Here is a 19,002-nt window from a genome sequence, read left to right as displayed (position 1 = left end):
CAAGTTGAATCTTTTTCCCAGTAATCAATTCGTCCAAACGCAGAAATTAAAGATCAATCTGGGGAGTTTTGTCTTTAAACTTTGATTTAGTGGGCTTGGCAGAATGATGTAGATTGGCACCTCAAGATCAGGTACGAAAATTTTATTTTCTAATCTGTAAAAAATTAAATTAAATAATCAAATCAACATGCTTTGAAGTTTGAACTTCGAAATATTATTGAATGCTAACTAGTAACATGTGTATGATAGCTTCTCTTGTTCCTTGTATTATTTTTATTCAATGGAACTTGATATTGCACATGTTTGATTGATCAAAGTGTCAATTTGTATTCAAGATGAAAATCATATCTTGTAAATCAATAGGCTTTTATAAACTAGTACAATCTGAGATGAACATTTAACAAATTGACAAGGCCAGGAATAAAGACATGAGTGAGAAATTGAGAAGCACTAAATTAAGACTTGATGCTTCTGTGTTACTTGAGAGGTAGAAAAGATTTCACCCATTTTTTCCATTGAGCATCCTGTTGTTGCTCAATCCAAGACAAGAAACAGCTATCCAGCAAGCAGAAGAGGTTGACATATAGGAGCTGATACCTTACGGGTACATACCGAAAATTTGCGACCTGAACGATGGGCCATATCCCTCCTTCTAAGATAAAGGCGGGAAGAAAATCTCTCTTCACATCTTCTTTGATTTGAGGAATACTCTTTCCGGTAGAAAGGCCCATGTAAGTGAAAAATGCGAGTAAATCCAATGGCCCGAAAAGGAACCCGTCAATGGCAACTTTAGAGGCAACAAAGCGGAAGGAATCTGGTTTGAGCATGAGTCTCAATCTTATATATCTATCCAAGCCTTCATACCTACAACAATTAACATCAAAGAAGAAAAAGAAGAATTAACAAGCTGATATTCGCCGTGCCCAACACCACTACACCCTTCCCGCTACTTGTACATACTATTTTAGACGTACTATCAACAACTTCAGTTATATAAATGTGGAACACAATGTTTACTGCAAAAAGACGTATGTGATTCATGAAGCTCATATGTCGATTAGACATTTCTGGAGCAGCAAGCCACACCTATTTAAATTGCGATCATCACATGCCTTTTACTAAAAGAAATTTAACACTTATACTGAACTTGTAGACCTATGTGAACTACAATTGCCAAATCTGCCAAAAGGATATATATGAAGAAGTCAAAGTGATAGTAGTGAAGAACCGTATGAGTAAGATAAGTAAATTTGGGACATTGGATATACTTCTATCACTCATATAAAGGCACAAGCAAACATACAACAGCAGTTAAGATAGAAAGTTTCAGCCCCGTGTAACTGATGAGAAGCCCGTACTGCACCATCCCTGTGATCAGGCATTTTGTGCTACAGAAGCGGAAAGGGATCCCATATTCAGAGCCCAAATAGAAGCTTTAGGCCCTGAGCAGATGAAAAGTTCACAACACTAATCCCTCAATTTTATCTTAAATGTATGGTTGGAATCTGTTTGATAAGAGTCCGAACACCTAGCCTATAAAAATAGTAGCATTGAAACTAGTTTGCAGCTTTGAAATAAAACTCAGTAACCTGTTCCACAATTGGCATTTACCTATGATAGGTCAGAGTGAATAACTAGCCATGATCATTTTGCAGTGTGGTTAAAAACCATCTGATGTGCATTAATCTAATTCTTTTAGTGAGATCACGGAATTAATTTACAAAAATTAAAAAACCAAGGAAGCAAATGCGGATAAATCAACTAGAAAACTTAACAAGCAAATGCAGATTCAGGATCTCAAAATCAGACAAGAAACCATCACAATAAAATACTGTCAATATGCAAGCACACAACATAATTGACAAAGTAATGCTATTTACCAGTAATGGCCAACTGGGCCAACAAAGCTTAACCCAAACAAGCTGGTTGTAGCCACCCGCTTCCAGTTGATCTTGAATTCGTCGTCGTCGTCATCCTACAAGATAATGCCATCAACCAAAAGAAACAATGTGAAGTTTTACGATACTAATACAAAATCACCAATTCACCAATAATCAACAATCTCTCACATTCACTACTGTCATAAAAAGAAAGGTCAAAGTAAGAACAAATGCTTAATTTGATAGAGAAGCTTTAATAATAATAATAATAATAATAATAATAATAATAATAATAAGTTCTAATCTTTTCAACAAAGATAGCAATATCAGACTCCAAAAAACCAAATTCCATCTTAACCAAAAGGCAAGAACCATGGCATTGGTGAAGGGGCAAAAGAACAAGTTATAAGGCTCATTGCAATCTTGTCAGCCACAGCCACAGTGATTCTATCTTCTTTTTCTTTTCTTTTCTTTTCTTTTTTATGCACTATTAACATGTGAGCCACAAATCCAAACAGCATACAACTACCAATACACACAAAATAAGTAATAAAAGAAGTGAAAATCCACCATTATAGCAAATATGAAATGACATTATGTCTCACTAAATTAAAACAGTGTTTTACCTGAATTTGATGAGTGTGGGCAGTGTTAGGTGTAGAATAACTATGAGTGACAGCTTGTGCAGCAATGTCACCAACACCCCATATGATTCCTGAACTGATTACCTGTGTCTTAACAGGGTGAACAGCCAAGCAATTTTGGTACCATTTCCACAACCTAAGCATAATCACAACTCACAAAATTATCACAATCTTAAACCCTAAAATTTTCACTAATTTAAATTCATCCCCTTTCTGAAGACCCCCAGCACTGAGTAAAAATGGGATGTGGTGCTTTAAACGATACTTAAAGAATAATTAAAAAAAATGTTTTTTTTTTCTTTAAACAAATTCAGTTCATTTTGTAGGAACTTCGTTCGAAGACAAAGAAGAAGAGAAGAAAAAGGGATAAACTTTGGAAAGAATCGGGGCCGGGGGGTTGAATTGGTGAGATTCTGCTATTTTTTTGGTTTTGATAATGGAGGTGCCGAGTCTCAGATGCAACGACGAAAGAGCGGACAAGGGTAAAACTGTCTTTCCGTGATTTATCAAATATGGGCTGGGCTATGACATGGGTCATTATTGGACCTAAAAGCCTAGTTTAGCTAGTATCATTTGGATCAGATGATTATATGGTTATATGGCCCAAATCAAATTGATACTTTTGGGCTAATTTTTAATGGTTGTTTTAGAAAGACCATATTTGACCAAAAACGAAAAAAAAAAGAACATCCTTTGATTATGGGTGACAGGATAAGATTCTAAATTTTCGAAATTTAATTAATAAATTATTTATAATTTATCTTATTTATTTAAAATATTATTTTTAGAATTTTTTATATTAATTAAATATTTTTTTATTATTAATTTAAAATTTTAGTGACTAAAAAATAATATAAATTTTATATGTTTTAATTTAAATAATTAAATTTTAAATTTTATTTTATAATTTAAAAAAATTAATTTAATTATTTCTAACTATTGAATTAGAGTAATTATTTTAAAATAATTTATAAATTTATGAATAAATAATATTTTTTAAAGATATTTTGTTAAATTAAATTTAGTTTTTAATTACTTTATTACCTATAATTTTATTAAAATTACTGAACTACCTAAAACTCTAATTTACCAACACACAACTCAAATCCTATCGCAAAATTCATTAGCTGCCACCCCAATTATCAGCACACACACTTACTAATGGGGAAGAGAGGAAAGAGTAGAGGAAGAGAAAAAGAGAATTGCGAAGAGAGGGAAGGAGACCTCACCGCCGTGGAGCTGTCGCCACCATCATCATGGGTCGTCGCTCGTCGCCGCTGCTAGGTTCTTCGTCAGCGCTACTACAGACAAAAAGAGGGAGGGAGAGCTCGTGAGAGTCGTCGCCGTTGAAGTCACAAGAAGACGCCACCGACCTTGCTTTTGCGTTGCATCGATGAAGAAGATGTCGTCGGGAGGCCATAATAAAGAGAGATGTGTCCGAGACAGAGAACAAGCGCGAGAGAGGAGACATGGAAGAAAGACTGCTGCCGTTCTTCCTCGTCACCGTCGAGCTGTTACAACTCATCGCCATTGTCACATCTGTTGCCACCGATGGGTGAGTTCGCCGCTGGAGCTGGACACCGGGAAGAGAGAAGGTGACGGTATGGAGAGGTGATGTCACTGCGGTGGCCGTTGTTGCGGATGAAGGTTGTCACTGAGCTGCCTTCAACTGCTGGAATTGCTTCGCCGCCATTCTAGTCACCGGGTATGGCGCGGGTGTCGCTGGAATCACCGCCGGAGCTGCCACTGCGTCATTCTTGGTTCCTTTCTTTGTACAGATTGAGCTACGATTCTTACGTACTGTGTTCAGAGGCTGTGGCTGCTGTAGGAATGGTTGGTATTGATGTCGCTACTGCGAGATAAGAATAGAAACGGAGTTTGTCGCATAGTTCAGTCGCAAACAAGGTAGGGGCATTTTCCTTAAGCTTATTTTTTTCCAAAAATTATTATAAATCGATGCAAATAATATATATTTTTGCTGATTATGGGAGTCTTATCGATTGAATCGAGTTATTTTGGACAAATGATTGATTAAATTGGTTTCTGAATTGTGATATAATGATTATTGAGCGTTTGAATCCGTATTGATAATTGCGGTTGAATTATTGTGATTTAGTAGATTGGTTGTTTGAATTCTGGGTTTTCGTTGATTTCCTTGAGTTGAGTTGGAGTTGTTGAGATAATGAATTATTGGAAATGATTTGAATAATCAAGAAGTGTTTAGTTTGGTTGTTGGGACCTTTGAAGGGCGGCAAAGTCCGAATTTTAGAGAAGATGTTGCCGAAATTTTTATAAAACTCTAATACTTTGTTTGAAGCGTTATTTAAAAGAAAATTCGATTTAAGAATCATATTAATTGATTTCGATTTATTATGAAAAGAGTCATGTTTTCAGTTCGATTTATTGAGAAAAGAATTATGTTTTGAGTTTTATTTATTAAGAAAAGAATTTTGTTTTGAGTTTGATTTATTAAAAAAAGAGTTATGATTTAAGTTCGATTTATTATGGAAAAGGGTTTTGTTTTGAGTTTTATTTATTATGAAAAGAATTATGATGTGAGTTCGATTTATTAGGAAAAGGATTTTATTTTGAGTTTGATTCATTAAGAAAAGGATTATGTTCTGAGCTCGATTTCATATGAAAAGAACCGTGTCTTGAGTTTGATTAAAGAATTTTATTTTTAGAAGTTTTGGAGAATTTACCATATTTGAATTTGATTGGTGAAGAAAGATGATTTTTGGGTCTCGAAAAATTATTGAACTTGAGAATGAAGTTGAAAGTGGGCTTTATGCAATTTTTTCAAATATGAGAATTATGTTTTTGGAGATTTCAAACGGAATTGAAGAATAGATTATCGAGGTTAATGAAGGTTTTAGAAGGCTTAGAGAAGGGTGGTTAAATCTATGGCCTTCTTTAACTTTGAATAAGTAGACTTAAAACCAGAAATAATTACTTTACTTCTGTTTAGTCTGCGCAGCGGATTATGCAGGAGACAATTCTGTTTTGTCTCATAAAACTAGAAAAATAGAGTTGAGCAGAGAAGAAGAGAATGACACAGCCATCTATCCTAGTTTAGTGTGCAATACAACCTACATTCAGTCTCCACCACAACGTTGGTAGAATTTTCACTATCAATTCAAATATTACATATACCAATTTCCAAGGACTCAACATAATCCTATTTGGGCACACAAGTTTTAACATAAACTTGACTTGGCTATGCAATTATCTAGACTCATCACACTAAGTGCTTAACCAACTTAGCAAGGGATACCTCTCATGCATATGACACAAAACAGAAAATACAACCAAAAAAATCTGAAATCACTATTGGCTTTAATCTCAAGTGTTTTTCTTAGCCTTTTTCACTCTATGACTTTTTCTCGATTACCTCTCTTTCTTGCCTTTTACCTCTTAAAGAAAACTAAGAAAGATATACATTGAAACTAAAATACAAAACAGTAAAACATGAAGGAGAAGACAATTCACAGCCTTGACTCTATGTACCGAACCCAACATCTGAACTTATAACCATGTTCTTTGTCTTGGCAGAGTGCTCCCTTTAGTGTAGGTACAATACTTCCAAGACTTCAAACTTGGTAGTGAGGATTCTCTCTCTCTCTCTCTCTCTCTCTCTCTCTCTCTCTCTCTCTCTCTCTCTCTCTCTCTCTCTCCCCTTACCTCTGATGAGATTCAATTTTCCCTTTTGTACCTTAGTCAGAGCCACGGTTAAGGTTCTTCCAAAGTCAACTTCTTGGACCTTGGGCTATCAGAAATCATCCCTTCTTTTTCTTCAATCAACCCCAAAATTAGGGATTTGAAATCTGGTTCTTGGCTTGATTGAGGAAGGCAGAGCAATAGAGAAGTGTTTGTTTAGTGATAATCCCAAATCCAAACCCTTGAGATTGTGCTTTAGCTCCGAGTAACTTTGTAAGCCATTGATTTGCAGCAGAAATGATCAAATACCACTTTCTTCATTTATCCCAAAATGGTGTTGTAGAGAGTTGGAGAAGAACTAAAGAAATGAGCTTGCATGCAAATAGAAATAAATCACCTTTAACTTCTTACTTAGATTAACATGCTTTAGATTAGTGTGATTGGATATTGCTTTCTTGATTAACTTTCTCTTTCTTTCTTCTCTAGTCTATGAGCTCGAAGATGAAGCTCTCTCTCTCTCTCTCTCTCTCTCTCTCTATTTCTTGTGTATGTTTACATGAAGTGTACATGTGAAACCTAGCTTAGGTTTTATTCACTAAAGCTTGGTTGACATTGGGCTGGTTGGTGGATCCTTGTTCATTTAGCAACCTTAATTTCTTTGTTCCTTTTCTTTAGGCTGCAACAAAATTCATTTTGGGCCTACACACTAAAACCTTACATCAAACCTATTTGGGTTGTTAACCCAACTTTATCATATTTGTCATCATCAATGTGTTAATTGAATTTTCTAACTCAATAATCTCCCCCTTGATGACAAACATATTTTCAGGAAATATAATCAAAGAAATTAAACAGACAAAATTAAAATACTTCCCTTTGATGATATTAAAGGTTTTGATGTGCTCTCCCTTTCTTTCATAAGGTTTGCTCCCCCTGAAAGTGTGCTCTTCTTTTGTTTCCTGTTCATATGTATATGTATAGAGAATGCAATTGTACAACCATACACATGCTTATACAAACAATAGTGACGCAACAATTTTAGCAGCTCAAGCAAAAAGGAGTCATCAAGCATTTTGTTTTCACAATCCTAATTGAAAAGTTATTAAGTTGTGAGTACCGAATCATGACTCAAATGCATGATCAACGAGTATTCAGACTTCATTCAAACACTTTTTCATTTTCAAACAAATATCTTATTCAGCCACAAAATATCCTGAGCATTTTTCAAATCATACCAAAACATGCATTTATCAAAAGTAATCACAAGGGAGGAAAGAATAAGTAGTGCAAACCTGCAAAAACATGTTAGCACAAGAGGAATATATAATCCGAATGAAAAGTGCAAATGAAGTAGTTGTTAGGGTTTATAGTCATCCAAAATATAAAATAGTATAAAAAAAAACTTAAATTTTTTTTCAACCAACAAAGAGTCATAAAACAGAAATCAATAATTAGAGACATCCTCAAGCATCCAAGCCATCCTCCTCAGAAACAAGCAGTTCCTCTTGGTCCATGGCCATGGTGTCGTCCCCAATGTTGTCTACATACTTCAGAAGGACAGCCACTCTGTCTCTTGATTTCTGAGGGCATTCTCATTTCTCACCGCAATCTTCCTCTCTTGTTGGCTTGTAGAGATTAGATGGTTAGACAGGTTTACAAACTCCTATAGAACATCTTTGACAACTCTGTAAAAGAGTGATTTGTGACCAGTTGAAGCTGAAGTTTCCGAAGTTGAAGGATGATGTCATTTAGCTCATCATCATCATCATCATCAATGACAACCTTTTTAGTTCTTGTTGCCTCTTTCTTTTGCTGTTTTACTGAACCACCTCCTTTTAGATAAGAGTGTTTATTTTCATATGATTCATTGAAAATATCAACACCAAATTATTCAAAAATGTAGGTTAAAAATATGCTATAAGGGAGAGACACATTTTTGTCACTCCTTATGCAATTAAACATATGCCTCATCATTAAGTATGCGAAAGAAATTTTAGATTTAGTGATGATAGCATACAAAATCAATGTATCACAAAAAGACACCCTCTGATAGGAGCCATTTTGAGGTAAAATAATATGGTTCACAATATGGTGCAGTTGAGCTCAAAGAGGACCAAGAGCTTTATGATTAAGAGTGAGGCCATCAATGAGAAAAATATTTTCACACACATGAGCCAATGCATCTTGATAAGACACACCCAACCCTTCATCCTATTTACCAGAAGTGTAAGCACAAGTACCAACATCAGTATATTCAAGGGAGTCACTAATAGATTCACTATTCAACACTAGTTCACACCCTTTCACATACGAATGAATGGTTTCCTTAGGGTAGGTCATATTGGCATAAAATTTATGTACCAAATTAGGATAAACAGCCTTTTTGATATTAAAAATATTATTCTAGTCCGGAAACTCAATATTTTTTACAAAGACAAAACCTTTCTTTTTCAGATTTGGTAAGTCAGCCAGAAAAGTAGGCCAAAGAGATCGGTGAACAAAAACACCATGGTAAAAATCATGATTCATGGTAGAGCGAAAATAATGAGGGTTGTAGTTAGAATGAGAGTTCAAAAAATGAGATTTGTGTTCAAAAGGGTTTACATTTAGAGGTTCCTTTACTGAAAGAAGAGGAGTGTGAGGTTTACCTCGTTGAGGACACTGAGGAGCTGGCCTTGGCTTTGGCCTTGAGGGCTCAGGAGTGGGTTCCTCCGTAGTAGGACGCTTCCCCTTCAAAGTGCTTGGACGAGAGGGAGCACTTTGTAGAGCCGATGGCTTAGAAGATGATGGGTACCTTGGAGTTGTTTTTGTTCTTGCCATTGGATAAGTGCGAGGCGGAGAGAGCGACGGAGTAGGGGAAGGAGTAAAGGTAGGATCTTTGGATTGTGAGGAGGCTCTAGATTTCTCTGGGATTTTGGGAAGTTAAGAGAGAGAACTTCTTCGAGTGGTAGTTTTCTTTCTCATCTTAACGTGATACAAGGATTTTGCAATTATAAAAAATAATGATGGTAGTGGGAGAAACCGAAGAGGTTATGCACAAATTTATAAAGAGAGAAGTTTGGTAACGATTACAAGCAAGGTTTTGAAAATCGGTTCGGACTGACCGATCGAACCAGTTGAACCGTGAACCGCACAGAAAAGTGACTCGGGCAAATAGTAAAATCGAAGAATTTGAAAACCGAAATTGAACCGACAAATCGGCCAGTAACCGGTCATTCGAACCGAACTGTGACCCAGCCGGTTTTTTAGCTGGGTAGCCAAACGTTGCCATTTCATCCTTTGCTTAGCCCTAAATCCCTAATTCGATCTTGAATTCCCTTCTCATCGAGCTTCCAGCTTCCAGCTTCCAGAAGTGAGAATGTCTCTCTCAAACTCTCACACGACAGGGGTTCTGTTCAATCTCATCGAGCTCGTCGTCTGTTTGTCCCTCACCTCCGTCCAGCCACCGCCTCGTGCCGCCGCCGTCGTTCCTTCGAACAGCCACCTCCATCGCACAGCAGCCGTCGTTCCTTCGAAGGTGCTCCACCACTACTTGGTCACTCAGTGTCACTGTCTCCCTGTTGCATGTTTTGTTGAAGGCGCCTTTGAGCTTCCAGGTAATTTTTTTTAGATATGATTGTTTGATTGAATAACTGTTGCATGTCTCTGTCTCCCTGATGAGTATGATTGAATAGTTGTTTGATTTTGTGAAGCTTTGTGAACTAAAGTCACTGAAGTGTGAACTGATGAATTCTGATACACTGATATAGTGATACTGATCTGAGATTTACTGATATTTTATTTTTCTTTGAACTATGAAGTGTGAAACTGTGAACCGATTCAATTGATCCTGCTGAACTGAACTGTGAACTTTGTTTAATAATTGTTGTTTATTGAACTGATTTTGCATTGTTTACTGAACTGGATTTTGTTATTTGTTGAATAATTGTGAATAATTTTGAATAATTTTGAATAATTTTGGATATTGTTTGTTGTGAACTTGAGATTATTGGGTTGGAGTGGGTTGTTGTGATATAGAAATTGAAAAAAACCATTATTGGATTGCTGGTAATATTTAGGTATAGATGAGAGTATCAACCAAGAACTGCCTAGGAATAATAATGTTGAAAATAATTTTGCTTCAAATGAACCTTTTCTTCCTCCCGGATTTAACGAAAGACAATCACAAACTTCTAATGTTCGGGGGGAAAACTGATCCTGCTTGGAGATATATTGCTTTACAAAATATAAAGGGAAAACCGCATTACCAATGCTTATTTTGTCTGAGTACTTTTAGGGGTGGGGGAATTAATAGAATGAAAAAGCATTTGGTGAAGATAGGTGGAGACATTAAGAAGTGTTCTAAGGTCCCATATGATGTAGAAAAACAAATGGAAGGTTTATTCAAAGAGATTCAGAAAAGTAAAACTAGTAAAAAGAAAGTAAGTTTCAATGAAGAGGGTACTGATGAGATTGAGGATGCAATTGATGAAGCAATAGCGCAAGAAGAACAACAAACTCCGAGTCAGTTACCAAATAAGGAGATGATTGGAGTCGATCCAAAAAAGAAAGCAAAAACCATTATTCCTCCTATGTTTGCACCAAGAACAACTCCGGGAAGTCAATCAAGTATGAAAAGTGTGTTTCAAAACAAAGAGGCGTTTCATGAAGTTGATAAGCGAGTGGCTAGATGGCTTTTGGATTGTAGGATTCCTTTCAATGCGATTATGTCACCCTTTTTTCAAGATATGTTGGATGGTGTTGCTGGCATTGGGCCTGGTTATAAAGGTCCTTCTTATGATAAGCTGAGGGTTAACTTATTAGCCGATCTCAAAAGGGAGTGTCAAATAGTTGTTGATAGCTATAGGTCTGCTTGGAAAGAAGCTAGATGTACCCTCATGGCTGATGGTTGGACAAATCAAAGGCAAAGAACGTTGATTAATTTTTTGGTTTATTATTCGAAAGGGTTGTGCTTTGTGAAATCTGTAGATGCTTCAAATATGCTAAAAAATGCTTCAAGCTTGTGTGACTTGTTTTTGGAGGTGATTGAATGGATTGGACCTGATAATATTGTTCATGTAGTGACAGATAATGCCGCAAATTATGTTGTTGCTGGTAGGCTTATTAACAAAAAATTTGAAAATATTCACTGGTCACCTTGTGCTGCTCATTGCTTGAATCTTATTTTGAAATATATAAGCATCATGCCATATATTTCTATCCTTGCAACACGTGCTTCGAATATTACCGTGTTTGTGTATAATCATACGGTGTTCTTGTCCTGACTAAGACAAAGAACTGATTGGAAGGAGATTGTTCGTCCAGGTGCAACTCGTTTTGCCACTGTCTTCATCACATTGAAGAGTATCTTTGAGCGCAAATCGAATTTACAAGCATTGGTTGTTGATATACACTTTACCAGACACAATTAGGAAGGAGTGCTAATGGTAGAGTTGTGAGTGCAATTATCCTAGACAATAAATTTTGGAATGATTGTTTTACTGCATGCAAAATTGTGAGTCTGTTGATTAAATTGCTAAGATTGGTAGATGCCGATGATAAACCATCATTGGGAATTGTTTATGAAGGTATGCTAAGGTCAGAAAATGGAATCAAAGAAATGTTCAAGCATAGCATGACTGCATATCAACGTTACACAGAGATTATCAACTCAAGATGGGACAAACATTTGAAAAAAAATCTTCATGCAGCAGCTTATTTCTTGAATCCTGCTTGCTTTTTTTTATGAAAATTATAGAGAAGCACCTGATGTCATGCGAGGTTTACTTGATCCTGTTACATTGTATTGCAAGGTTAATAATTTAGATTCAGTTGAGGCAATAAAAGAAATACACTTATATAGAGATCGAAAGGAAAGCTTTGATAAGCCTGAAGCTTTTCGAGCTGCAAAAAAACTTCAACCTGGTAATAATAACTTATTTAGTTATTTACTTATTTTATGTTTTCGTTTCCTTAATTTGATAACTAATACTTAAGCTATGGGATTGTAACTTGTAGATGAATTGTGGAGGTTGTTTGGTGGTTCTACTCCATGTTTACAAAACATGGCAGTTCGCATTCTTAGCCAATTATCTGCTTCTTTAGGGTGTGAAAGGAATTGGAGTCTTTTTTATCAAATTCATACAAAAAGAAGGAATAAATTGGAGCATGATAGGCTAAGTGATATTGTGTATGTTACATATAATTTGTGTCTTAAATCCAGGTAATATATATTTCATCCTTTCATTTCATATCATTAGATTTTGTGTAATTAATATATTGTATTTAATTTGTTAGGACGGAAAGAAAAAAAAGAAAGCAAAAGGTGCAATATGATCTAATCGATATTGAAAGTATTGATATGGTTGACTTTTGGGTGACGGAAGAGGTTGTTGAAAAAGAGCCTGATCTTCCAAGTAATATTGAAGACTTGCTTGGTGAGTATTATAGTTTATTGATCAGACAATAAATTACAATAGCTTTGATCTTTAATTTATTGATAATGTGTTATATTTTGTTAGATGAGATTGATGCTGATTTAGATCAAGGTGGTGGTGGTGGTAGTAGTAGTACATTTTATGCTGCACCATTTGCTTTTTCTTGTCCAAGTAGTGGAAATGAAGGTGATGATATCAACGACGCAAATCTGCAGCAAGTTATGGAGGATTTTGATGATTGATGACAAACTTGGATCATTTTGATGTTGCCATTTTATGTTTGATTGGTTATTTTATTTTTTGACTTTTGAATTTGTATTTGAATGAGATTATAACATTCTGGTTTATGTAGTACTTTTAATTTGAATGATATTTTAAAGTTTACATTAGACTATAATTATATTTTAATGTGTTTATTTATATTTTATTTATTATTTTATTATAAAATAATTTTTTTTGATTCAACCACGGTCGAACCAGTTGAACCTATGAACCAATAAACCAGTAGTTAGAGCGGTTCGATGACCGATTCGGTTCTCAGAACCTTGGTTACAAGTAAAAGGTTTCTTGAAAACATGCATGTGCAGAATCTGTGACAACCCTTTGAAAAGAAATGACATCAAGTTGAGAAAGGGTTTTTATTAAAAACAAAAGAAATTAAAAAAATATAACCAATTAAAAAAATTATTTCAACAAAGGACAAAACATAAAGGCTCACAGAATAAATGTAACTCTCATTTGGCCCAAAAGGAGGTTGTGTTTAAGGAAACACATAGGACCACAAGAAATCTGAACAAGAAGGTTGGTCCACATGATTTAGAACTTGGAACTGAGTACCAGATTTCACGTTCTAGGAAGATAGCTCTTCACTTGCCCAGAATTGTCTCCTCCCGATCTGAGAGACAAAAATATCAAATAACAAATCAGCAAAGCTAAAACAAGAAATCATAACTTAGAATGCCTAAGCAAGTTCTTAGTTTGCAGAATCTTTCCTCAGCCAGAGGTTTAGTGAATATATCAGCTAACTGATCCTTTGATTAACAAATTGAATGCTAATATTGTCCTTTTGGATATGTTCCCTTATTGAGTAAAATCTCACTTCAATATGTTTAGTTTTTGAGTGCAGAACTAGATTTTTGGAAATATTTATGGCACTCAGGTTGTCACCCACAACAAGGGATTGTTATCGGCATTCCACTTATAATCAGCAAGCTGAATTTTCAACCAAAGCAACTGAGAACAACAAGAGGAAGTAGTAATATATTCAACTTCAGCAGTGAAAAGAGCTACTGTGGACTGCTTCTTGCTTGACTTGACATTCAAAGATCTGTCGAGAAAACAATATATGCCAGATGTACTTCTTCTATCTTCTCTATCACCGGAAAAATCTGTATCACAATAACTAACTGCAGAAAAATCATCAGTCCTAGGATACCATAAACTAAAGTTGGATGTACCATGAACATATCTAATTATCCTTTTAATTGCAGAAAGATGTGATTCTTTTATTTGTGATGGGAATATTAAACAAATTCCAACACTTTGCATAATATCAAGTCTAGAATGTTAAGTACATTAGAGAACTAATCATTTTTCTATACCTAGTCTCATCAACATCTTTCTCAGCTTCCCTCTTTTCTAACTTTGAGTTAGGGTGCATGGGAGGGCATTTTTCATACCAAACTTCTTAACTAATTTCTTGGCATACTTATCTTGGTAAATAAATATTCCATTTTTAGTTTGTTTAATTTGAAGTCCAAGAAAGAAATTAAGTTCTCCCATCATACTCATGATAAATCCATTTGTCATGAGTTTTCCAAATTCAAAACAGAGTGATTCATTTGCTGATCCAAACATTATATCATCAACATAAATTTGGATTAGAATAAAAGAATCATTAGAGTTCTTAATAAATAGAGTAGTATTTGTGGTGCCTCTTTGAAAATCATTTTTCAAAAGAAAAGAACTAAGTCTTTCATACCAAGCTCTTGGAACTTATTTTAATCCATAAAGAGCTTTTGAAAGTTTGAAAACATGATTTAGATGCTCTTTATTTTTAAATCCAGTGGCTGTGCCACATACACTTCTCTATCAATGACTCCATTTAAAAAGGCACAGTTCACATCCATTTGAAATAATTTAAAGTCACAATGGGCAGCATATGCTAAAAGAAGCCTAATAGCTTCCATTCGAGCCATAGAGGCAAAGGATTTATCAAAATATATTCCTTCTTCTTGATCATATCATTGAGTCACCAATCTTGCTTTGTTTCTAGCTATGCTTCCATCTTCACCCAATTTATTCCTGAAGATCCACTTGGTGCCAGTCACTTTCTTTCCATTTGGCTTTGAAATAAGCATCTAAACTTGATTCTTTTCAAATTGATGAAGCTCTTCCTCCATGGCCTTTACCCAAGAAGGGTCATCAAGTGCTTCTTTGATGTTCTAAGGCTCAATTTGAGATAGAAAGGCCTTTTTTCTTCTTCAATTGCCTTTCTAGTGGAGGATCGAGTTATGACACCTTGAGAGACATCCCCAATGACAAATTTCTGGGGATAGTTCTTAAAAAATCTCCATTCTTGGGGTCTTGAGTACTTAGGAACATTTCCGGTTCAGCTGGGATCAATGGAACTGGTATTCCTAGGGATTTTGCCAGTTTTAGGAGATACAATAGAATTATCTCCTGCAGAATCTTCTGCAGCAGCAGGTTCAGAATCAGTTTGCCCAGAATTTTCTTTTTCTTGATTTTGGACTTCATTGACATTACTCTCCACTTGATTTTCTACATCATAGTCTTCCAAAATACTTTGAACTATGTTAGTATCACAAAAAGTGATATGATGGACTACTCAATAACTCTAGCATTTTGATGGTAAACTCTATAAGCTTTGCTAGTTGTGGAATAGCCTACAAACAAACACTCATATGCTTTTGGATCAAATTTTCTCAAATTTTTTTTGTTATTTAAAATAAAACATTTGCATCCAAAGATATGAAGATAATTCAAATTTGGTGGATGTCCTTTCCAAAGCTCATAAGGGATTTTCTTTAAAAACTTTCTAATGATTGTTCTGTTTAAAATATAGCAAACTGTATTAACAGTTTCAGTCCAAAGAAATTTTGGAATACCACTTTCACATAGTATGACCTTAGACATTTTTTGAATGCTTCTATTTCTTCTTTCAACAACACCATTTTGTTGTGGTGTTCTTGGACAAGAAAAATTTTTTGATATTCCAAATTCATCACAAAAGAATTCAACAGATTGATTTTCAAATTTTTTACCATGATCACTTCTAGTAGAAGCAATCTTTAAATCCTTTTCATTTTGAATTCTTTTGATAAAAATCTCAAATGCTGAAAAAGCATCATTTTTATGAGAAAGAAATAAAACCCAACCGAATCTAGTATAATCATCTACAATCACCAAGCCATAATGTTTACCACCCAAACTTTGAGTTCTTGTTGGATCAAAGAGATCAATATGTAGCAATTCAAGTGGTCTTTTAGTGGAAATGTATTCCTTTGATTTAAAAGAACTCTTTATTTGTTTTTCCATTTGACATGCATCACAAGTGATGTCTTTGTCAAATTTGATCAAAGAAAGACCTCTCACCAAACCCTTTTTAACAAGCTTGTTTATTTAAAACATACTAGCATGACCCAATCTCTTGTGTCATAGCCATTTTCAGATTCTTTAGAATGTAAACAAGCTACATTTTGATTCTTTAGTTCATCAAGAGTGAGGCCATACACATTATCACAACGATTAGCAACAAACAATATTTCATTAGTCTTTTCACTCACAACACGGTATTCTAATCTTTTGAATATCACCAAATAACCCAAATCAACAATTGGCTAATACTAAAAGATTATACTTCAAACCATCAACTAAAAAGACATCATCAATAAAGGTAGAATGAATTTACCTACTTTTTCAAATGCAATAATTTTATCTTTGCCATCATCTCCAAAGGTCATAAATCCTCCATAATACTTATCGAGTTTCATGAAGAAAGTTGACATTACCATCATGTGCCTTGAACATCTGCTATCCAAGTACCACATGTCTTTCTTCTTCTTGGATGTTAGGCAAATCTACAAACACTCTTAAGTAACTTTAGCTATCCAAACTAATTTGGATTCTTTGAAGTTAATCCATCTTAGTTACCCAAGTGCATTAAAATCACAAACAACCTTATATGTTTGGTTTCCTACTCTTCTTTTGTCAATAAAGCATTGGGAGTAAGAGTGACCAGGTTTCTTGCAATTAAAATAATGGTTTCTATGTGCATGTTGCTGAAATTGATTGAAGCTTTAATGCTGATAATGATTAAAAAAGTGAAATTTTCTATTTCTTGAGAAGGGTACATTTCTTTTGACAAATTCATTTTTTGTATTAGCAACTTTTTCAAAAGGTCTTAAACTATAATTTTTTGAAGGAAATTGACTTCTTGAATTTGAGGCTCTTTTGTAAAACTGTTGTTTTTTTAAAAGCATCCTCATTATTAGAAGAATAACCCAGTCCCGACTTGTTTGGATTAGGTTCCGTTCTTGAGGATAATGTAGTTTCATCAAAATATAGTTTTTCAATGGCAGCTTCATTGTTGAAAAAATATCTAAGACCAGATTTATCAAAAGATGTTTTTATTTTTGAGGAAGAAACCATGAATTTTGCAATTGGTTTTTCACAAACTGCATATTCTTTTTTCACATAACCCAAACCTAATTTTTCAAACAATGGTCTTTGACTTGCAAGTAATTTGTCCAAGTTGCTTGAACTATGAGAAAATTTTGCTAAATCACAATTCAACTTTTTAATCATTTCATTTAATCTTTTATTTTCAGCAACAAGTTCTTGAGAAGGATCAATAATATGCTTTCCTTTAAGCTTTTCGATTTCAGATTTCAAAAATCTATTTTCTTCAATAAGATCGATAGCACATTCGGTCTCCTTCACTTTTTCTTTCAAGAAATTATTTTCAGCTTTCAACACTTCATTTTCAGTTTTGCATTTGTTATATTTATTCAGCAATTTCTCAGAGTGATGGGTGAGATCGTCAACAATAACATGTAAATCATCTATAGATAGGTCATAGTAATTTACCTTATCCAGTTGATCTTCACCAGCCATGAAGCAGACTTAAGCATCATATTGGAAATCCTCTTTCTCATCTAGATCATTCTCTAGATCTTCCTAAGAAGCCATGAGCACTTTCTTCTTTTCCTTTTTTGCCTTATCCTCCTTTTTAATCTTAGGACAGTTGAACTTGAAATGTCCTGCCTCCTTGCAGTTGTGACATATTACCTTACTCAAATCCTTTTTGTACTCCTTTGAGCTTGATTCTTTGTGCCTGCCCTTGTTCCTCATTAGCCTCCTTAGTCTCCTAGCAAAAAACACAAGTTCGTCATCTAAAAAACTATCACAAGACTCACTCTCATCAGGTTCTACTTTTGATTTTAAGGCTATTCCTTTTTTCTTTATATTTTAGCATGTGTGTGTGGTTTCATAAGCTAGAAGTTTTTCTCTTAGCTCATCATAGGTTAGTAGACTCAGGTTGTTACTCTCAGCTAGGATAGTGGCTTTTGTTTTCCATTTTTTTGTAAGGCTTCTAAGGACTTTTCTTACTAGAGTTTGTTCAGTGTGTGTTAAGCTCATAGCATCAAGGCTGTTGATGATAATTGAGAATTTATCAAACATCTCATCATTGCTTTCTCCATCCATCATGGTAAATATCTCATACTCTTTTCGCCACACATCAATCCTTATTTCTTTGACTTGTTTGGTGCCTTCGTGTGTGACTTGGAGTTTCTCCCAGATTTCTTTTGCCATCTTTGTAAAACTTAGTTAATTAATGACTAATTAACCTATAAATTAAAATTTATTCTAGAAATTAAAAATGTAATTTTTTATGATTTAATGTGATAGAGAAAATTAAAACAAAAATTTTGACACTAATTTTAAAGAATTTGGCCCAAGATTGGACCGAACGGGCTAAATCGATCGACCCGAGTTTAAACCGAATCCGTGGGCCCAACCCACTCACTTAATAAAGTGAGTTCAGATCTCTTTCTCCCCATTTTGCATGCTGAACACGTTGAAGCAGCCATGGGAGAAGAGAGGAAGAAGCAAACCCTTGCCCTTGATTCAAATCCTTGTAACTTTTGATCCGGAGCTCCGACCGCCGCACTGTTTATGGCCACGCGACCGCGGCGTCGAGTTCTACAAATTCCACAACATTATTCAAGAGGTAAACCACAATTTTTTTCCAGTTTTTCCATCCCTTAATTTCAAAATTATTGGATAAAGGTGTTGAGATTTTGAGTTCTTTGATGTTATAGGATTCAATTAGTTTGAAGGAAAGGTTTAATCTTGCCTCTTTGATCCTTGGGTATGGTAAGA

At 34.8% G+C, this 19,002-nt stretch overlaps 2 protein-coding genes and 1 pseudogene across 2 annotated transcripts; 2 read left to right on the top strand and 1 right to left on the bottom strand.

The window, feature by feature from the left end:
* Positions 1-232: 232 nt before the first annotated feature.
* Positions 233-3,002, bottom strand: LOC107624151 (uncharacterized). Its single transcript, XM_016326618.3, has 3 exons — positions 2,507-3,002; positions 1,881-1,975; positions 233-864 (listed from the first exon to the last, which is right to left on the bottom strand). Exons 1-3 carry the CDS (start codon positions 2,666-2,668, stop codon positions 477-479), a joined length of 645 nt encoding a protein of 214 aa, XP_016182104.1. The 5' UTR covers positions 2,669-3,002; the 3' UTR covers positions 233-476.
* Positions 3,003-9,539: 6,537 nt separating this feature from the next.
* LOC148581740 (uncharacterized) lies at positions 9,540-11,592 on the top strand (annotated as a pseudogene).
* A 342-nt stretch (positions 11,593-11,934) lies between these two features.
* LOC110268475 (uncharacterized) lies at positions 11,935-12,839 on the top strand. The gene is made up of 4 exons (XM_088493413.1): positions 11,935-12,085; positions 12,179-12,383; positions 12,458-12,597; positions 12,682-12,839. The coding sequence occupies exons 1-4, from the start codon at positions 11,935-11,937 to the stop codon at positions 12,837-12,839; spliced, it is 654 nt and encodes a 217-aa protein (XP_088349539.1).
* The last annotated feature ends 6,163 nt before the right edge of the window (positions 12,840-19,002 follow it).

Source organism: Arachis ipaensis, chromosome B10 (assembly GCF_059453495.1).
Source record: "Arachis ipaensis isolate K30076 ecotype BB chromosome B10, ASM5945349v1, whole genome shotgun sequence".
NCBI lineage: Eukaryota > Viridiplantae > Streptophyta > Magnoliopsida > Fabales > Fabaceae > Arachis > Arachis ipaensis.
This window is presented reverse-complemented; position numbering and strand designations above follow the sequence as displayed.